The sequence below is a fragment of the Ahaetulla prasina genome, chromosome 2, assembly GCF_028640845.1.
Source record: "Ahaetulla prasina isolate Xishuangbanna chromosome 2, ASM2864084v1, whole genome shotgun sequence".
NCBI lineage: Eukaryota > Metazoa > Chordata > Lepidosauria > Squamata > Colubridae > Ahaetulla > Ahaetulla prasina.
This window is the reverse complement of record NC_080540.1, coordinates 157,754,660-157,773,716: the sequence shown is the minus strand read 5'-3', so window position 1 is coordinate 157,773,716 and position 19,057 is coordinate 157,754,660. Positions and strand designations below refer to the sequence as shown.

At 43.1% G+C, this 19,057-nt stretch overlaps 1 protein-coding gene across 1 annotated transcript in view; it reads left to right on the top strand.

Moving 5' to 3' along the window:
• The first annotated feature begins 2,776 nt into the window (after positions 1-2,776).
• PRPF40B (pre-mRNA processing factor 40 homolog B) overlaps positions 2,777-19,057 on the top strand; it is a 28,763-nt gene continuing 12,482 nt past the window's right edge. Inside the window, exons 1-17 of the mRNA XM_058165988.1 lie at positions 2,777-4,641; positions 5,292-5,582; positions 6,350-6,499; positions 6,585-6,665; positions 8,113-8,140; positions 8,763-8,788; positions 9,540-9,617; positions 10,756-10,866; positions 12,438-12,558; positions 12,645-12,675; positions 13,197-13,358; positions 14,361-14,463; positions 14,948-15,012; positions 15,241-15,405; positions 16,159-16,267; positions 16,632-16,782; positions 17,656-17,789. Of these exons, the coding sequence (XP_058021971.1) occupies positions 5,478-5,582; positions 6,350-6,499; positions 6,585-6,665; positions 8,113-8,140; positions 8,763-8,788; positions 9,540-9,617; positions 10,756-10,866; positions 12,438-12,558; positions 12,645-12,675; positions 13,197-13,358; positions 14,361-14,463; positions 14,948-15,012; positions 15,241-15,405; positions 16,159-16,267; positions 16,632-16,782; positions 17,656-17,789 (1,620 nt within the window). The 5' untranslated portion in view covers positions 2,777-4,641; positions 5,292-5,477. The remainder of the gene's footprint in view (positions 4,642-5,291; positions 5,583-6,349; positions 6,500-6,584; positions 6,666-8,112; positions 8,141-8,762; positions 8,789-9,539; positions 9,618-10,755; positions 10,867-12,437; positions 12,559-12,644; positions 12,676-13,196; positions 13,359-14,360; positions 14,464-14,947; positions 15,013-15,240; positions 15,406-16,158; positions 16,268-16,631; positions 16,783-17,655; positions 17,790-19,057) is intronic.

Below are 19,057 nucleotides of genomic sequence, written 5' to 3'. Positions count from 1 at the left end.
ATGCTTAATTTGATTTGATTTTTATCTTAATAATCATTATTGTAATTAAAGCCTATAATTCCCTCCTAACAGTGTTGATGTGCCTGGGGCAGGTTGGGCTAGTCACCTGGGAAAGAGACAGAAGGGCCCAACTGCCAGCAGTCTTTTGAGGGGAGCACTACGTATCTATGAAAATATTTATTTTGTGAGATTCCTTATCAGAGAAGTCTAAATCTGCTTAAAAGCCGAATAGTGAGATCATTTTGTAATATTTACAAGATGAATGTGTAATTGTAAAAAACAATTTTCTAATATCTTTTAACTTTTTCAGAATTTCAAAATAGCTAATCAAAGCAAATGTGATTTAAGAAAGTTCAGAAACCTGAGAACTAAGTCAAGGCATTTAAGAATAGAATAGAATAGAATAGAATAGAATAGAATAGAATAGAATAGAATAGAATAGAATTTTTTATTGGCCAAGTGTGATATGGTATGCTTTAAAACATATTAGACTAAATCATAATACACTACATTTGTTTTCAAGTATAAACTGATGTATTAACTCAGTTCATATTATTAACGAGATCACTTTGTTTTAAAAAGTGATGTTTTAAAAAAAACATTTACTAGTGATTGGGCTTCACAGTGCTCTTCCTCACTGCCAAATGAATGTATTTGACTCCCATGTACTACTACTGCAGTCTATTTTTACTATATCTGAACCAGATTAGGTTGTATTACTAACACCACACATATTATTATAGGATAGTTTTAGGGAAATATTGGGTAAATTCTCTGATGATATTTCCCCTTATCCAGCATTTCCAATTGGCAATAGCACTCCTGAACATTATGGCAGGGCAGATTGGAGTCCAGGCCCTTATAATTGATTTAGCCTTCATGTTTTATTATTTACTGCATGCTGCTTCCGATAGGACCCTCTCAGGAGGCTGATATATCAGAACTCAAGAGGCTGATATATCAGTCACCAACCTTTCATACCTCAGGGACCACTAAATTCATAATTTTAAATCCCACGGACCACTAATATGAACTTTTAAAAAAGATAAATAGTATTTAGTGCAATATAAAAAAAGGAAAATAATTTTTCTGCGGACCACCAAAATTTTCCCACCTACCACTGGTTGGTGACCACTATTTATTTATTTATTTATTTATTTATTTTGTCACAACATCATATAAAAGATTATATAGTATATAAACATATATATGAGTAAATATTAGGAGGTATAAGCATTGTGCGCTTATGCATGCCCCTTATGGTCCTCTTAGGAATGGGGTGAGGTCAATAGTAGAAAGAAGACTGATAGCCTTATGAAATTTTTGAGAGATGCTGCCACGTCATCACCTGGATTATAAACAGGGTGGAATCAGATTTAATAAAATTCCAATTCCCATTTGCAGTTCAGATAATGGTAGCAAAGAAATACAGAAAAACCAAACTACGTTTTTGCAACCCAGGTAGGGAAGTATTTTTTACATATTCCACTTTCACAAAACCTTTACTTTATACTCATAATTCATGGGCAGCTGAAACCCGTTCGATTTGAATAATTGATAACCAACGATAAAACGCCTCTACAGCCTGAGAAAGTGTGAGTCACTTCATTCTGTGGGATTGAAATTATGAGCCAGTCTAGCGCTAGAAAAACCAAGCCCTTGCTCATCCCTCCTTCCTCCCCTGGCAGGTCGATTTGGGATGCTGCTCCTACACAGTCGGACCAAGAGCGGAAGGCAATATATATTATTATATAGAATAGGGACATCCTATCTGTCCCAAAGGGGGGATCTCGATTTAATTCAGCTGCCTCTGCTTTGGTAAGAAGGGTACGTGAAGAACCATTGTGAACGAGTCAAGAGGCTTCGGTATTTTAACGGCATGGGAGAGAGAGGGGAGAGGCAGAGTTGGGAGGAGAGGCGGTTTCTCTGCACATGCTCAGAGGCATGCCTTCTTCCCAGCTTTTTTTTTTTTTCCCCTCAAAGGTTAGGATGCCTCCTGACGTAGCCGAAAGGTCGTGCGGCAAAGGAGGAAAAAAGGCTCAGGTTGGCTGAGCCGCCGGCCGGGATACCTTTCGCGCCCCCCACCCCCACTCGCGAGACTCGGGCTTGGCGGGCAAGGCTTCTCCCGGCTGTCCCGCTTCCCCCTCCTGCTTCCTCCTCCTCCAATCGCGAGCGCCCTTACTGCTGGGTGGGCTGAGCGGCTCGCCTGCACGCCCAGCTGATCCGAAGCTCAGCCATGGTAATGTCTGCTGCTTTGTTCTGCCTCCCGCCCCCTCCCCCGAAGATCCGGGGCGGAGATCGGTTCGGGGGCGGAGGGGGGGCGTTTGTGGCACGATCCACAGGCCTGCGAGGGAGGAGTGGGGGCTGGAGTGGGACGGGAGGGGGGGGAAAGGCGTGCACTTTCATCCGCGGGCCGTTTGTCTCCCGATTCGCTGCCCGGATGGAAAAGCCCTCGTCCCCCCCCCCCCAACCATCATCTGCCTCCATTCTGCTCCTTCCGTGCGCCGGGTCTGTGGCGGGGCGCCTGTAAACGGGTTTTTTGGGGGAGCCCCGGAGGTAGACTCCGGGTTCGGGATGAAGATGGGCAGCGGGGAGGCTGCAAGCTCCCGGCTTTGGCAAGCGGAGGGAGAGAGAGAGAGAGAGGGAGATGTGCGCCGTGCGGAGAAATTGCAGAAGCATCCAGCTCGAAACCGAGGCATTCATAAGCAGCCACGGCAAGGAATAGGTGCAGATCCACACACGAAATGTAGATCCCTTTGCCTTTTCTTATTCCAAGAGCAGGATCTGAGTGGGCAACGTCCCTTGAGCGCGAGGATAAACTAGAATGAGTTGAGGCAGCCTTTTTGGTCAAGGCCAGCAGAGATCTCAACCTTCAAGTCTTCTGCATTTTTGTCAGTTTTCTTCTCTGTATCTTCAACCACCTGCAGACACCTCAACCCCAGCAGGAGGCAAATAAATTAGACGCGTGGGAATGTACCCATTTAATAACGGTCACACAATCAAGACTGCATGCAGCATGGGCAGAGACACTGGCTAAGAGGCACAGATGTGCAAGGCCATGCGAATGGTTTTTTTTTTTTGTACATTTAAATATGTATGTCAAAGTAGGGCCATATGAAAGAGTGTACTTTATGTGGATGTTGGTTTCCTGTAAAAGAATTTGTAGGTTCAGAGAGTGGGATGGCTCTTTCTATGTGAACTGTATGTATAACGTAAACATAGATGCATGCTTTAAAGAGGCAAGCGTTAAAAGAAGGCCGTTTCTCACAGGGCAATCTAAAACGCCATGTGAAGGAGTGGACTGAATTTTCAGAACAGCTTTTGGAGAGAATGAGAGTATTGTTAAGATAAGGGAGTTGAAGATGCATGGAAATAAATTTCTGCCTGACGTTTTGTTAAATTACCATGCAAGATATTTTAAAACCTGTGTGAATTCTAGTCTAGCCTTAGATGAATTCTGAGGGTTGTTCATGAGATTGTTCAGTGGAGAAGCATCTAGTTGCCTCTAGAAAGTGCATTCTCCAAGTAAAGCAGGAAAAATTGATAAATTGGCTAGAAGGTCCAAGAATCTAAGCCTGTATAAGGCAGCTTTCTAGGTTTTAATTTCAAGCAAAACAAAAACAAACTGCTTTTTCATAATATAGGACCTTGACTTATTCAGGGCAGACTTAGTACTATATCCAAATATACAGCTGTGATTGTTCATCCCAATATATATAGCCATAACTTACAACTATCTGTCTGCTATAAGCTTTTTTGTTTTGTTTAAAGCAGGGGTAACTTATGGTATTTTGAAGGCCAAGAGCTATGCTTGGTCTTTGAGAAGTATACAGGAGATGGTATTCTAGTAAGAACTGCAGCTCCAGGAAATATTATTTACTTTAATAGAAGATTTCCTGGAACCTGCTCTTTTGCTCTCTCTGTATATACTTTTTAATCTATAGTTTGTTTCCAAAATATGATTAGTGCACAACAGAAGGTAGAAAAAGGCAACCAATCGGTTAGAATATTTTCCAGGGTAAAATGTATTTATGAAAAACCATATTTATGTACTACGGTAATGCCCAAGGAGAGGGATAATGGAGCAGGCCTAGACATCTCTTTTCTCATGAAGTCACCTGACCCAGAGGTGGGAAATTTGTGGGCCTCCCAGATGTTGGACTGCAGTGCCTAAGACTAGCCACCAAGGACATTTAGTGAGGAGTATGGAATTGCAGCTGAGATATCTGAAGAGCAGGTTTGTCAAATGAGAGATAAGAACTTGAAATGACTCACTGGGCACTAGATTTAGGAAAATGGTAGAATGAAGGAATGCGCCCCAATCTAGGTTACAAAGAATGTATTTCTATGAGATATAGAGATACTGGTATATGATTTTATTTGTGTTTAAGAGATGGGGCAGGGAACTGGTAGTGCTTGACAGTGTTGAGCTATAATTCTTGTCAGCTTCAATCAATGCAGCGTGTGGGTTGATAGGCACAGAAAAATTGAGGGAGAAAAAGATATACCAGTGGCTGTTACTCATAATAGCTAAGAGAGTCTTCAGTAAAAAGGAAGCATGATTGCCAGATACCGAAACCAGGCCGAGGGAGAAGATATGTCTGTTTATAAAGCTTTCTGTCAAGTCACTGAAAGTTGCAGGTGAAGTTTTGGTCTGACCCAGCATTTAATTGTCTCTTTGTATCCATACTTTGCACTAAAGGACAGCAATTTACAGAGTTTTTTTTTTCCTGTTAATTTTTCCCTTTGGCTTCATGGGGTTGATGTTGATTTCTATATTTGGGGAATAAATACTGGAGGAACACAAGTGTTCCTTACCAAACACTACCGTCCACCTTCATTAGAAATCTGAACTGGCACAATTAGATTTTTGAAGTTCCTGTCAATAGAATTCCTGGATGCAGACTTGGAAAAATGGTGGTTGAACTCAAGGATTTGGAATACAGCAATATCTTGGTACTCAGTACTCAACTGCTTTGAAACTCATTGAATTTGGTATTCAACGCATTTTGATTTGAAAATGTTGTCCTGGTTTTCATCATTCGTTTGGTACTCAATGCACAACCTAGAACTTGTCATTGTCAGCTGCCTTCTGACTCATTACATTATTTCTTGTGGGGAAAATTTGATTGGTACTCAACTGCTTTTGCTACCCATTGAGTCTCCCTGAACCAATTAATGATGAGTACTGAGGTATCGCTGTTTTTCACTATAGTTTTGCTAAAGCATTTAAGTTTCTTTTTTATTATGAGTGAAATTAGCTTTGGTTTCTCCAACTTGATTTCTTCCAGGCAGCTGAACTACAACTCTCATCATTCTCATCAAGAATGGAATATCTTCCAAGCATCAATCAACTTCAGGGCTAAATGGAGATTTGCTCTACTCAAACCCAACCACCAATGTTTTACATCTCAGTTGCCTTTGCTTTTCTTACTCATTAATTATTCTTCCCTTCCATCTCCACTCATACTTTTATTATGTATTTATGCTTGCAGTCAACTCCAGATTCAGGCAGTCCTGGGCAGCCGGCTCCTTTTCCTTCTGCCCCACGGCCACCGCCTCCAATTCTACCCCCTCCATTTGTAAGTTCACCATAAAGCAAGTTGTATTGAACAGTATCCTAAATGTTTTTATGGAAATTATGAGAGGCGTCCTTGGTCTATTCTGGGTTATGGTTGCAAGGCCTAGAGAAATGGGAGCAAACCTGAAGCGTGTTTTGACTGGGTTCCAGTTTGGGGAGTTGAAAGCTCATGGCTTCTGCACTTGAGGTGGGATCAGAAATCGCTTTTGCTATGTTTGGAAGCAGCCAAGTCAATTTTTTCTATATCTTCTAAGTGCTGTTATAAAATGAAAATAACCAAGCTTAAAAAAAAAGTGAAACATGAAATTACCTCAAAAATAAAATCCAGATCTTAATTATTACACAAAAACTCATCCTTCCTATGACAATATGGAATTTCATTTGGTTGTTTTATTATTTATTTCCAATGAATTTATTTATTTTATTTAATTTGTGATCTAAATTCATCAGATGGAAAGGAAGCAAAGAAGTTGTATGTATTTATTGGGGCATTAATTACTGTGGTGCAGTCTACCTCAGTCTGGTCCATTCATGAATTTAAGTGGCCATAATCTACAGATTAGCTCATAAAGGTAAATTGTAGATTTGGGATCATTATCTAAGCTGCCAGTTGCACATAACTGAGGTAGGATTATAAAAATGTAATGCTGAGCATACCAGCATCCTTTCCTGAAGTATAATGCTGCTGGATTGAGACTTAGTCTGTGGTTTGTCCAGAATATATTCTGCTTTGGGGATAGGTATATGTGCTTCTTTTCTTCTTCCTAGATGCCTCCTCCTGGGATCCCACCACCGTTTCCACCCATGGGATTGCCCCCAATGGGACCACGGCCACCTCCTATGCCGCCTATGCCCCCCGGCATGATGCCACCTCCCCCTCTGATTCCACCTATGCCTGGACCACCACCCCTGGGTCAGGTAGTGCTGGTTCATGTTTTTCTTTGCCTTTTGTTCATCCAGTTTGCAGTACATATAATGGCTTGGTTTGCTCTTTTGTCTCTAGATGCCCACGATGGTGCCACCAATGCTGCCTGGGATGATTATGCCGGGGGTGCCAGCTGGGCCTGTTCCTGTTTCTGGAGGGGTGAGTGTCAAAAAGGACAGTGATTTAGGGAATTAGAATAAGTCGTGGCACAAGAGCTTGCATCCCTACTGCAGTGCCCTTCATAACAGGGTTGCCTCTTTCATTTGGAAACGGATACATGATGCTGTTTAACCATTTGGTACACCACACCCAGTTGATGGATGATGAAGTGATCCAGGTGTGGAGTTTAGTGCAGAGATGTAAGCATAGCTGATTAGGCTTTAGCATCACTTGAACATGGTAGGAAACAGGCATGCACTAGGATTATGGTCCTCCAGTTGTTGCAAAACCACAATACCCCAAAGCCCTAGCCTAGACCATGGAGAGAACGATGAAAAATCCCATCTCTGTTTTACAAACTCGGAGACCAAAATCCCCCCAAACAGCTTGAAGAGAGAATGACTTAATATTTTCTTTGTCATTCATTCATTCGTTCATTTGTTCATGCATTCATTCCTATGCTTTAAAAAACCTTGAAAATTTGGCTTTTCAAAACAGTGATAGGCCAAAGTGTGTTTTTGCACTCCCCTTGACTTATGAGGGATTGTTGAAAGTGTGGGGTGGGAGTTGTCCTTTCCCCAAATATTTATTTTCTTTGTTTTTAATGTAATTGTAAGCTACTTGAGGTCTCAGCTTGCAGTCTGATAAACATATTGTTGTTGCTGCTGTAAAAACTATTAGATTCTACTTCTACTATTCATGAAAAAAATAATTCATTAGTTTTAATATTAGGTGTCTTAATTTTTTTCCAATTCTGGTATTATAATTCTATAATAAATTCTTTCATTTATTTCTGTTGATTTTAAGAAACATCTGTGTCAGTTTTGGAAGATAGTTTTCTTTTTGCTTCTTAACTGCCACATATTTTAGCTGGGGAAGTTGGGAGGGGGTTGTTGTTGGAGCAGTAGAAAGTTAGTCATAACAACATTCTGTATTCAAGGACTTTTGCCTGCGTCTGATGTAGACTGCCTGAAGACTCTATCCAATTGAGTGTGAAGAGTTGATTGGACAATGTGATGAACTTGGGGGTGTGGGGCGGAACTGTCAACTGTCAACTGGGTGTGGAAAACCTGGAAGCTTTCAGTTTTGGGTTTTCTCAGCTGTGCCAACGTGACATCTCTAATAAATTGGAACTTTGAGGAACCTCAACCTCAGAGCTTTATTTCGTTGGGGGTGTTCCTTGCAACCCTGACAATCTGTGCATTTTATTTTGTACTTTCTGATATTCTATAATTGCATAAAATGCTGATGAGTAGCCATAACAAAGTTAATGAATTGACATAAAACTTTTGATTTCATTCTTTAAAGTTAAAATGAATAAATAAAGCAAAGTGCAATAGAGAAAGATTGACCATGGCCAGCACTAGTATAAGGAATGAAAGGAAAGATAAGAAAAAGAAAAAATAAGTTGAAGCTGCTTGATCTGATTTGACTTTTTCTTTGATAGGCAGCTCCTGTGACCGACCCATCCAACAGTGAGTATCTTCAGGGATGGGTTTAAATATAGCTTTGGTGTGACCTAGCTCAAGAGATACTTGTTAAATCTGGTGTGTTTCCTCCAGCAAAAGAGATTTGGGCCTTTTTATCTTTGCATACTTGACTGAATGTAGGCTGCATCAGTTGAGTTTCTCCCCCTTGTACAATTTTTAAAGTTCTGAATGGAGAAGAGAGGTAGGTATTGGCAACACTACATGAGCTGGTTCTTTATTGCAACTGTATTTCTCACTCTAGTTTGTATTTTGTGTCAGTAATTCCTAGATGTGGAATTAAGGAACTATGTAAGGAATTAAATGCATCATGGGGTTCAAAGATATATCATCCTCTTCCATTCCAAGCGAACCATCCTAATTGCCTCTCATACAATAAGGGCCCAGTGAAACCCTGCTTCCTGGAGGCATCAGCTTGGCTTTCCTGGACCAGAAAGTTGGACTAAACAGGCCACTGGCTTGACCCAACAAATTCATCTTAAGATCCTATGTTTGCCCTATTTGCTGTCCCTGGCACCTGCTGCTTCTCTGCAGGACAGTAGGGTCTCTTCTGTGAGTGATCCCTGACCACAATTCTTCCACTTTTCTAAGCTCTGTTCTTTTTTTCTAGCCACAGTGACTCAAGCACCACCTGTGGTGAGTATCTGGACAAATGCTTTCCTAGATGTGGAGTTAAGGAATTATGTAAGGAATTAAATGCATCATGAGGTTTTCAAAATGATAAATAGCTCTTCAAAGTATGGAGTAACATCTATATTTTTCTTACAGAGATGTCAAAGCATAGTTTGTTTAACTTTGCTTGAAATTGATTGGGTTCACCCAATGCCATAAGCCTCATGTGTATTTATTGGACTGATCTATTCTGTAAAGCTAACCATTGAACAAATCTACTTAAAACCGAAAGCAGGGGCAGGTTGAACTGTTTACCTACAATTAAAGATGACAGAAAGGTGGAAAGTCCAAAATTGTGTTTTTGGTAGAGACACTAGGGATGTATTGGTACTCTTTGTGGTTTTGATCTAGCCTTTCTGTCTTTCTTATAATCTAGGCTTTCTTTTCTGTCTTTTGCCACTTCCATTGTCCCAATAGGCACGGCCCTTAGTTGTGGGGGTTGAGGATTAAGAACACGCCAGGTGGGATAGCAGTTGTAAAGTTGCTACCAAATTGGGGAAGGATGACTGGTAGGAATATAAAATTAAGCACTAAAACAGAGTTATCCTGAGGTAAAATGGGTGGCCAATAATATTTTCTAAATGAATGAATGAAACAAACAACTTGTCCTTTCCTCCTTTGTTTCTCCTTCCTCTCCCCTGTATTCAGGGATTTATTTTATTTTATTTCATTTCTCCTCTTCTGTTTTAAATTTAAACGCCGCTTTAAATTTCAGATCCCCAATCCGCTGGCAGGTGCTTTGCAACAAAATGTAATTCTTGGTGGATCTCCAGTGTTGGATACGGGCCGAAAGGTAAAAAGTCTCAGTGGGGAAAAGGCATCTGGTTTCTTGATGTCCTCTCTTTTTGTTCCAGGATGCAAAACAGAGTTGCATGTTGGCATTCCACTGATCCAAACATGGTTCACAGAAGGCGCATCAGGAAGCTAAAGAGCTCCATTGTTTTGTGCTGGTGATCATGACCAGCACAGATGATGAACATCTGGAGAGAGACTCCTAACTATGTTAGTGTTTTATCCCAGGAAACAGTGTAGTCTTGATTCTTTGCCCAGTTTCCCTACGCTGCTTCTCTAGTATTAGATGTTCAGAAATAAATTTTAAAAAAGCTACCCTTCCTCTCCAAGACAATAAATGGAGTGCCTTACAAGGCCCAGGGGAAAAAAAAATAAAGATGTATGTGAGGTCTCGATGATGGCAAAGGACTTCAGTGGTTAGAGTAAAGGGGAAGCTAGAAGAAGCATTTTGCAAATAGCAGAGTTAGCAAAAGGGGATGGAAAATCCAGTGAGTTTATTTTCCGGGCTACAAGAAATTAACTCAGAATTCACACCTCAAATCCAACTTAACGTATCTTCTGCAGAATAAGCTCAAGAGAATCTCAAGAGTAGAGAGTGAAGTGTTTGGTTAGGTTCAATTCCATTTTGAAGCATAAAAGTTCTCTGGCTGACCTCAGTCATTAGGTCTCAGCCTAGCCTATCTCACAGGGTTATTGACAGGGTTATTGAATTGGAGCGGGGTCTTGTTGGAGTGCCCACAGAAAAGGAAGAGCTAGGTAATCAGTTTAGTTCTAGAGTATTCCTATGGTTGCTGTTGCAGTCTTCATCATTTTTCTGCCTCTTCTAGGAAGATCCAGATGCTGACTTTTCCATTTTTGTACTTTAACAGTGGGAAACGGTTCTTATTAACCTTCCCCTAAATATCTCCTCCCCAATCAGGAGATTTGCTTTAGATGTTGCTCACACAACTTCATAAAAGCTACAAAGCTGCCTTTTTGTTTTTGTGCTTTCGTTGGAAGTAAACACTGTGATTCACAGAATAGTGGTTTCTCTTCTCTGAATCAGTCTCTGTTCGGAATGCGGGGTGGGGGGGCTATTTGTGGATATTTGCCCAACTGGATCTCAGCTTGATTTGGTTCGGTTTGAATTTTCTTTACAGAAGCCAGCATGGAGCGATCATAAAGCCCCTGACGGGCGGATCTATTATTATAATGCAGAAACCAAACAATCAAGTTGGGAAAAGCCAGATGAACTCAAGTCTAAGGCAGAGGTGAGAGTTGTTCCTATGTTTGGTTGCTGGAGCAACTTAGACATTGATTTTCCCCCCTCTTGTATTGGATCGCTGATAAGTGAAAACCAGCCATCTCAGGCAGCAATCCCATCTGGTGTTTCTTCTAAAAAGTAGGGTTGGAGTCATAATCCTAAGAATTCCTGGAATATAAACACAGGAGATGATTAGTCCGATAAGGAACTGTAAAACAGTCACTCAGAGGAAGAATGGATAGCATGGAGAAGATTTCAAGATATGGGATACAAGAGATTAAACTGAACTGAACAGGTTTGTTCCTGAAGACAGGGCCAGAACCAGCAGCTAGAATTTACAAGGGGGCTGATCTCCACCAATGTTTGGGGGAAATTTTCTACCAGCAAAGAGTTGCTTCTGCATGAAAAAGTCTCCATGGATCATGATGGATTCTACTTCATTGTGGGTAGCTAATTGGAACCTGGAAACTATCTGTCAGGGAAGTTGCAATTCCAACATTCCTGCATTCAGCAATTGATAGGGTTAGAATCTCTTTCAAGTCTAACCATGTCCATCAAATTCTCTCAGATTATCCTGTGGAATCTGGGAGAATTTGTTGACTACAGGACTTGCTCCTATTGGTTGGATGTGAACCAGATACATGCTTAAGAACAGGGGTATCAAATTCATGTTGTCATGGTGGCGGCACATGATATATCAGAACTTTTTCCCCCTTCGCTAAACTGAGCATGGGCGTGGCCAGCACGTGACGCAACTGGCCCGCAAGCTGGGAGTTTGACAGCCCTGCTTTAGAAGGCTATCAGGAGCTTTACTTCCAAGTGAGGAAAGAATTGTTGAATTATTAAATGAAAAAAGAATCACATGGCCATTAGCAAAATAACTCCTTAGTAAGTGTAATTTAGAATGCTCTCTGATGACTGCTCTTTAGAAGGCCAGATCCTGAAGATGAAACTGAAATACTTTGGCCACCTAATGAGAAGGAAGGACTCACTGGAGAAGAGCCTAATGCTGGGAAAGATTGAGGGCAAAAGAAGAAGGGGACGACAGAGAACGAGGTGGCTGGATGGAGTCACTGAAGCAGTCGGCATGACCTTAAATGGACTCCGGGGAATGGTAGAGGATAGGAAGGCCTGGAGGAACGTTGTCCATGGGGTCGCGATGGGTCGGACACGACTTTGCAACTAACAGCAACAACAAGTGTAATTTGTAAATAACCCTTTAATAAGAAACCAAACTGGTTCTCACTCAAAATTCAGTTTCTCAAGCAGACAACCAAATGCTTTTTAAGACACAGGATATAACTGTTGCTCTTGGCTTCACAACCAAGTCAGAGCTAATAGAAAAGAAAGCTTTTGTGGTTAAACATTTGGGGCATTTGGTTAACGTTATGATTTCAGGGTATTGTATGAACGCAGAAAAGGAAGCAGTTCATTAACTGAGACAGGCAAGCTTGATTATAGGTACGGATTGGTCCATCAGTGCATAATTTTTCAGAAAAGGATAAAAGGTTCTGGATCTTTACCCCACAAAACACACACACACACTACATTTGCTAAAAAAATTTTTTGCTTCTGCAGATCTTACTGTCACGCTGTCCTTGGCGTGAGTATCGCTCAGAAACTGGGAAATCCTATTACTACAACACTCAGAGCAAGGAATCACGCTGGACCAGGCCACGAGAGCTAGATGACATTGAAGGTGAGGGTCTCCAGGATCACATCTAGGGTGGGATCCTGCTTCCCACAACCTTCCTCTGATAACCTTTTCCTGTTTTTGTCCTTCAGCATTGATCAAGGAGGAAGAGGAGGAAGCAGAGTAAGTTCCCGGAAGCAGATTACATCAAGAAGAGCTCAAAGAGCGGGCTGGGCAGGAGAAAAGGCAGGCCTACCCAGCAGGGTTTGCCCCATGAGACATGGGCACGGAGCGAGCAGTGGCAGGGCTGAGGACTTCCTTTTATTTCCAAGCCTCCCCTAGAGGTTGATTCATCTTCTCTCAAAGATCTGCTGAACCTGGCATCTGGGTTACACAACCTTCAGAAAAGCTGAGCTTTGCCATTTTGCTTGCAAATAAAATTTCTATTTCTAATTCTACTTGATGGTGGCAAGGAACTGAAAAATGCTCAGCATCCCCCTGGAAACGCAGAATCCCCAAAAGGGGCTGAGTGAGGTTCTGACCGGTTGAGACTAGTCCTATGTCTCTTCTCTCATTTTCCTTTTCTTGATGAGATAGAGCTGGCTGGAATCCATTGTGTGGAAAGTTCTCTAAACTGTGCAATCAATCGGGCTTGTATTGTCCTGCTGAAAAATATTCACAGCTGCCATCTTCTTCCTTCCCAGGAGGCAACAGCTACCTCAGCAACCGGAGCCGCCGTTGTCGGGTCCTGCCAGTCCCACCCCTTCTTCCGCAGCCACCTCAGACACGGAAGCCACTGGGGGTGTTGAAGAGACCCCAGGGACTGAGGGAGTCCCAGGTGCTGTTGAGGAGGAAGTCATCAGCAGGTAATTCGAGAAGAGGGGACAGTAGAGGGAAGATGTTAATCTATAGCCAGGCCGTCACCAGGTTTCTAACACAATCTTAGCCACTCTTTAAGATCTGTGGACTTCCAACCCCCCAGAATTATCCAGCCTGTGTGGGGAATTCTGGGAGTTTTTTCTTTATTTGTGTCAGAAGCACCTTCAAGTTACAGACATATAACATTCAACACTGAGCAAGTTAAAAAGATACAAAATAAATCATAGAACTACAGGTAGTCCTCGACTTACAACAGTTCATTTAGTGACCGTTCAAAAAAAAAACAACGGAAAAAAGCAACTTACGACCATTTTTCACACTTATGGCCATTGCAGCATCCCCATGGTTGTGTGATCAAAATTCAGTCGCTTGTCAACTGACTCATATTCGTGACCTTTGTAGCGTCCCAGGGTCATGTGATCCCCTTTTGCGACCTTCCGATAAGCAAAGTCAGTCGAGAAGCCAGATTCCCTTAACAGCCATATGACTAACTTAACAACGGCAGTGATTCACTTAACAGCTGTGGCAAGAAAGGTCGTAAAATTGGGCAAAGCTCATTTAGCAGATGTCTCACTTAACATAAATTTTGGGCTCAGTTGTGATTGTAAGTTGAGGACTCCCCGGATGTAAAAAAGTATGTAAAATAAATAGGATTCTGGGAGTTGAAGTCTACATATCTTAGAGCTGCCAAGGTTGAGAGTACTGGTCTAGCAGATAGTGGGATCTCTCTACTCCAGCCCATCAGGAAAGCATCAGATCAAGGAATGCCAGACTAAGCCTGCCTAGGTTTTCAAACTGTGGATTGAGGGACAAATAGAGTGGTAGAAAAGGCAGAGAGATGGAGCTCCCCTCCATTCATCTGCCGATTTATCTGTATGAAAGGCTGCACCGTCCACCTGGAATTCCTAGCAGTGATCTGTTGAACTATTAAGCCTCAATTGAAGCTTGACTTCATGTTTTGTCCAACTGCTTTGCTTTTCCTTGGGCAGTTGCGATCCCCTCCGGAGAGATGAAGAAGATCGTGGCAGTGGCAATGCCTGGAGCAACAAAGAGGAAGCTAAACAAGCTTTTAAGGAGCTGCTCAAAGACAAGGTAATAATTGGAGAAGAGAAAGGAGGATGGGAATTAAAGAGCCTTCCTAGGAATCGGAGCCAGTTTGTCAATGATAACATTTCTTATGCCCGTTGCTTACCCTGCCAGGAAAATGGTGGGAAGTTTTGTGTCCCGAGTGCTTTCCACTGTGAAAACGATCTGTTCTCCTTGCCATAGGAGAACAATGTCAGGGAACCTCTCCCTCTGACAGGCTGATCGATCTGTCTGTCTGTCTGTCTGTCTATCATCTATTTGCCAGATAGCAGGGAGGAGAGGAAAATATTTTGCCTGAAAGTTCAAGCAGAAGAAAAATAAAACACCAAACTTGTTATACCCTGACTGATTTGTAAAAAATAAAATAAAATGGGTGGGGGTTGTTAAAAGAAGGAGCCTACCAAGTTAAAGCAGTTCAGGCCTAACTGATGTAGTCCAAGAGGAGAAGATAGTACAGCTTGGTTGAAATACTCCCATTTTCTGGCTTTAGGGTGTTCCAGCTAGTGTATCCTGGGAACAGGCCATGAAGCTTATTAGCAGTGACTCCCGTTTCAGGTATGATCCTGGGTGGATGCATTTAGTTCCCTCCCTCCCTTGTCAGGACAATGAGTCCAACCTGCAGACCTGTATGCTGAAAGCCCTACAGAGAGAGCTCAGTTGGAGCGCCCTGCCCACCCATCTCATTTACTCACTCAGGAAACTAGAACTTTGGGTCCCCTGTTTTTTTCTTTGCCTGTTGTCCATGTGAACCAGCTCTTGACCTCCGGCTTCTGTGTGTCCCAGTGCTTTGCCCAAGCTGAGTGAGAAGAAGCAGGCATTCAATGCCTACAAGGCTCAACGGGACAAGGAAGAAAAGGAAGAGGCCCGGCTGCGGGCAAAGGAGGCAAAGGAAGAACTGCAGCGCTTCTTGGAAGAACACAGCAAAATGAATTCTACCACCCGCTACAGGTACACGAGGATCAGGATGCTTGGTGGAACAACAACCCAGCGGGGGAAGGTTGGGAACCTGGATGGTCCTCTCAAGACTGTTTTAGTGATTGCTAAGAGAACTGGTCTTTTCCTGGCTAGGTCTTGAAGGATCCTTTGAAGGAAATAGGTTAGGTGTGCCTGGCCCAGTTCCTTGAATAGCATCAACTGTAACGGATGAATAATTTTGCGAGGTTGCATGTCTGCACCTGGCAGAGACTTTGCGCTTTGAGGAACAGGGAGTGGCATTTTCCAGTAATGAACCTTGAATTTATTGCTGGATTTCCTGTGGGCCAGAATAAGAGATGTAAATGCTGAAAGGGTTGCAGCTTGAAGACCAGGAAAGAGATGTTACCTTGGTTATGCTAAGCAGTCCAGTTTCCCCTGTTTAGGCATGAAACCGGAGGTTTCTGTTACAGGTACCCCTCTTATTCTTTTCTGTTGCCACAACTCTGTTGTCACCAGATCAAAGTAGAGGGACTGTTGCTTGGTTCTTCCAAGCATGGATGTCCCCGATCACCTCACTTTGGCTGCTTCGTAGACTAAGATGCCCTTGGATCTTTATTTGTCCTCCCTTGAAGGTTGTCACCCTACCCTCCATCTCCAACTTTCTTTTCTCTTTCCCTCCTCAGGAAAGCTGAGCAAATGTTCGGTGAGCTGGAAGTGTGGGCCGTGGTGCCTGAAAGGGATCGCAAGGAGATCTACGATGACGTTCTTTTTTCTTTCCCTCCTCAGGAAAGCTGAGCAAATGTTCGGTGAGCTGGAAGTGTGGGCCGTGGTGCCTGAAAGGGATCGCAAGGAGATCTACGATGACGTTCTTTTTTTTCTGGCCAAGAAAGAGAAGGTAAAGTCAAGGGCGGGAGTTCTTGATAGCAGTAAAAAAAAAAATCCAGGCATCATCCTTCCCCCATAGCCTTCCTTCCTGAGTAACAGCAGAAAAACTAATCCTGATACTTGCTCCCAGAAATTGAGGGCAGGAATCAATTCCTGCCACCAGCATCCACAAAGAGTCCAATCCACGGTTTCATCTGAATTATGAAGTTGTTTTGACAAAAGCCCCGCCCCTTACATATATGTGTCTGTCCTCACTTACGAAAAGGTTGCGGTTTGCACTGTGACATCCTGGCACTTCCGTCCCTTGCCCTGCCCCTCACAAGCAGAAAAACCCACAGTCCTAGCGTTAACGCTGCCCCTTCCATCCCACCCAGGAGCATGCCAAGCAGCTCCGCAAAAGGAACATTCAAGCTCTGAAGAGTATCCTGGACAGCATGAGCCGTGTCAGCTTCCAGACCACTTGGTCTGAGGCCCAGCAGTACCTCATGGACAACCCCAGCTTTGCCGAAGACGAAGACTTGCAAAGTGAGTCCTCTTCCACCAACTCATTGCCCCGGGGTTCCTCTTACCTTCATCTTTCTAACTCTTGTCTTCACACACTATGGGAACCATATATCATCGCATTAAGCCATAATGTAGGTTATTTGGGCAGTGTATCTAATTGCTACCTGTTAGAAGTCACAAAAGCTTAATTCTAGAAGTGTAACAAGCTGTCCTAACCAGGCGTGGGCTTCAAAAATTTTAGCAAGGGGTTCTCTGCCCAGTTGCTGGGTGGGCGTGGCCTAGTTGGCCTCCTGCACCATGGCAGGGGCGGGGTGTTTTTGCCCTCCTTGGACTCTGGAAGCTTTCCTCGAGCCTCCAGGAGGGCGAAAACAGCCTCCCCAGACTCCAGATGCTCTCTGGAGGCCAGAAACGGGTCCATTTCTGGCCTTCCTGAACTTCTGGTAGACCCGTTTTTTGCCCTCCCCGAGCCTCTCTACGTGCCCTGCACTTACCTGCATCCAAATCCCCCTGTACGTGGGGACTCCTGGGAGGGGAGAGGAGGGGTGGGAGAGGCCAGCCAGGAGTGGGATTTGGGGGTTCTCCGAACTGCACAGAATCTTAGCTAGAGGTTCTCCCGAACCCCCAGGAGCCCACCCTGGTCGTAACATTTCAAACGCTGGGCCTGTCTGCTGCCCTGCTGACAGGCCGGGCCACAACTTCCCATCTTAGGTAGGACAACACTCCATGCTTAGAGCCTTCATTCACAGGGGACTCTCTTATGCTCTCTTCCCCTTTGTCTGTGCCTGAATCCTGACAACCTCTCATTACAGAATAATCTTGTACTTTTCCTCCTGGGGTCACCATGGTTTTATCGCTTAGCTCAGCCTGGCCTGCTCCCAACTTTCCCTCTTTCAGACATGGACAAGGAGGATGCCTTAATCTGCTTTGAGGAACACATCCGGACGTTGGAGAGGGAGGAGGAGGAGGAACGTGAACGGGGTCGATTACGAGAGAGGCGTCAGCAGCGGAAGAACAGGGAAGCCTTCCAGGTATTTGCAAGCGCAGCCCACGAGTCAAGGAGGCTTTTGCTGGGGGTTCTTTGGAAAGAAGAGTGCGGTTTGTCTCGCAGAGCAAGAACAGTGACAAGGATTCCATGCCTTATAGATTTTGGGCATCAGCACTTGAAACAATTCAAGGCAATCTTCAAGCTGTTGGGATCCAAAGGTGTAGTCAACCTGCAGAATTTTCAACAATGACCATATTAACTGAGAGATTCCAGGATTTGAATCTGGGCATCAGAAGGGCACCCAAATTGGGAAAATCTAATTAAAAGAGTCAGGTAACAAATGATAGGAAAATTTTTACTATTACTGTCACAATCCATAGTGAGCTAAATGGTGAATGGACTGATCCAGCCTTTTTTTATCCTAGTGTTTGCTAGATATTTTAGGAATAAAACTTCAGACTTCCCAACAGCCATGGTAGCTGGGTATCCTAATACCTGTTCGCCAACACATTTGAAGAGCGTTATATTGAACAAGGCTGCTCAGATGAAGATTAATCTAGAATGATCATCATTTAGTGTTTCTATTGTCCATCACCTGAAGATAAATAGATCAAAATTTTCACAAACCAGGAAAGAAAGAAATCATTTTTTAATAGCCCTGGAACATTACTTGTCACTATTTTGTTTTGGCCTGTCTGTAGCTAGCTAATTATTTGATTACGATTCCAGAAAAGGACTAGCTTCCTAACAGTGTTGGCTGTCTTTAGTTTTTGAATAAAAGTGAGTGGGAGGAGATGCTGGCAGAGAGAGGGCTCATATAATTGCCAGTTATTGCTTCTGTCATAGTTAAAAGGAATTCCCATTGACTTTGAACCCTTCAAAGCAGTGTTTCCCAACCTTGGGAACTTTTAAGAAGTGGTGGACTTCCAACTCCTAGAATTCCCCAGCCAGCAACGACTACTTGGAGAATTTCAGCAGTTGCAAGTCCATATTTCTTAAAAGTTGGGAAACGCTGCTTCAGAAAATCTCAGTTTTTGTTCATGGACCTTCCCGCAGATTTGCAGCACAACCAGGGGTAGCGCTTTCTCTTCCCCTGTGCTCATCTTTTTCCATCATTGCAGATTCTCCTGCCTCCCAAATTGCAAACTCTGTTTTGTATGTGTTTTGTTTTTTTATTTACAGGCAAATACAGGTAGTCCTCAACTCACGACCACAGTGGAGCCTAAAATTCCTGTTGCTTAGTGAAATGAAATTTTCCCCATTTCACAACCCTTTTTGCTAACAGTTGTTAAATGAATCATTGTTGTGGTT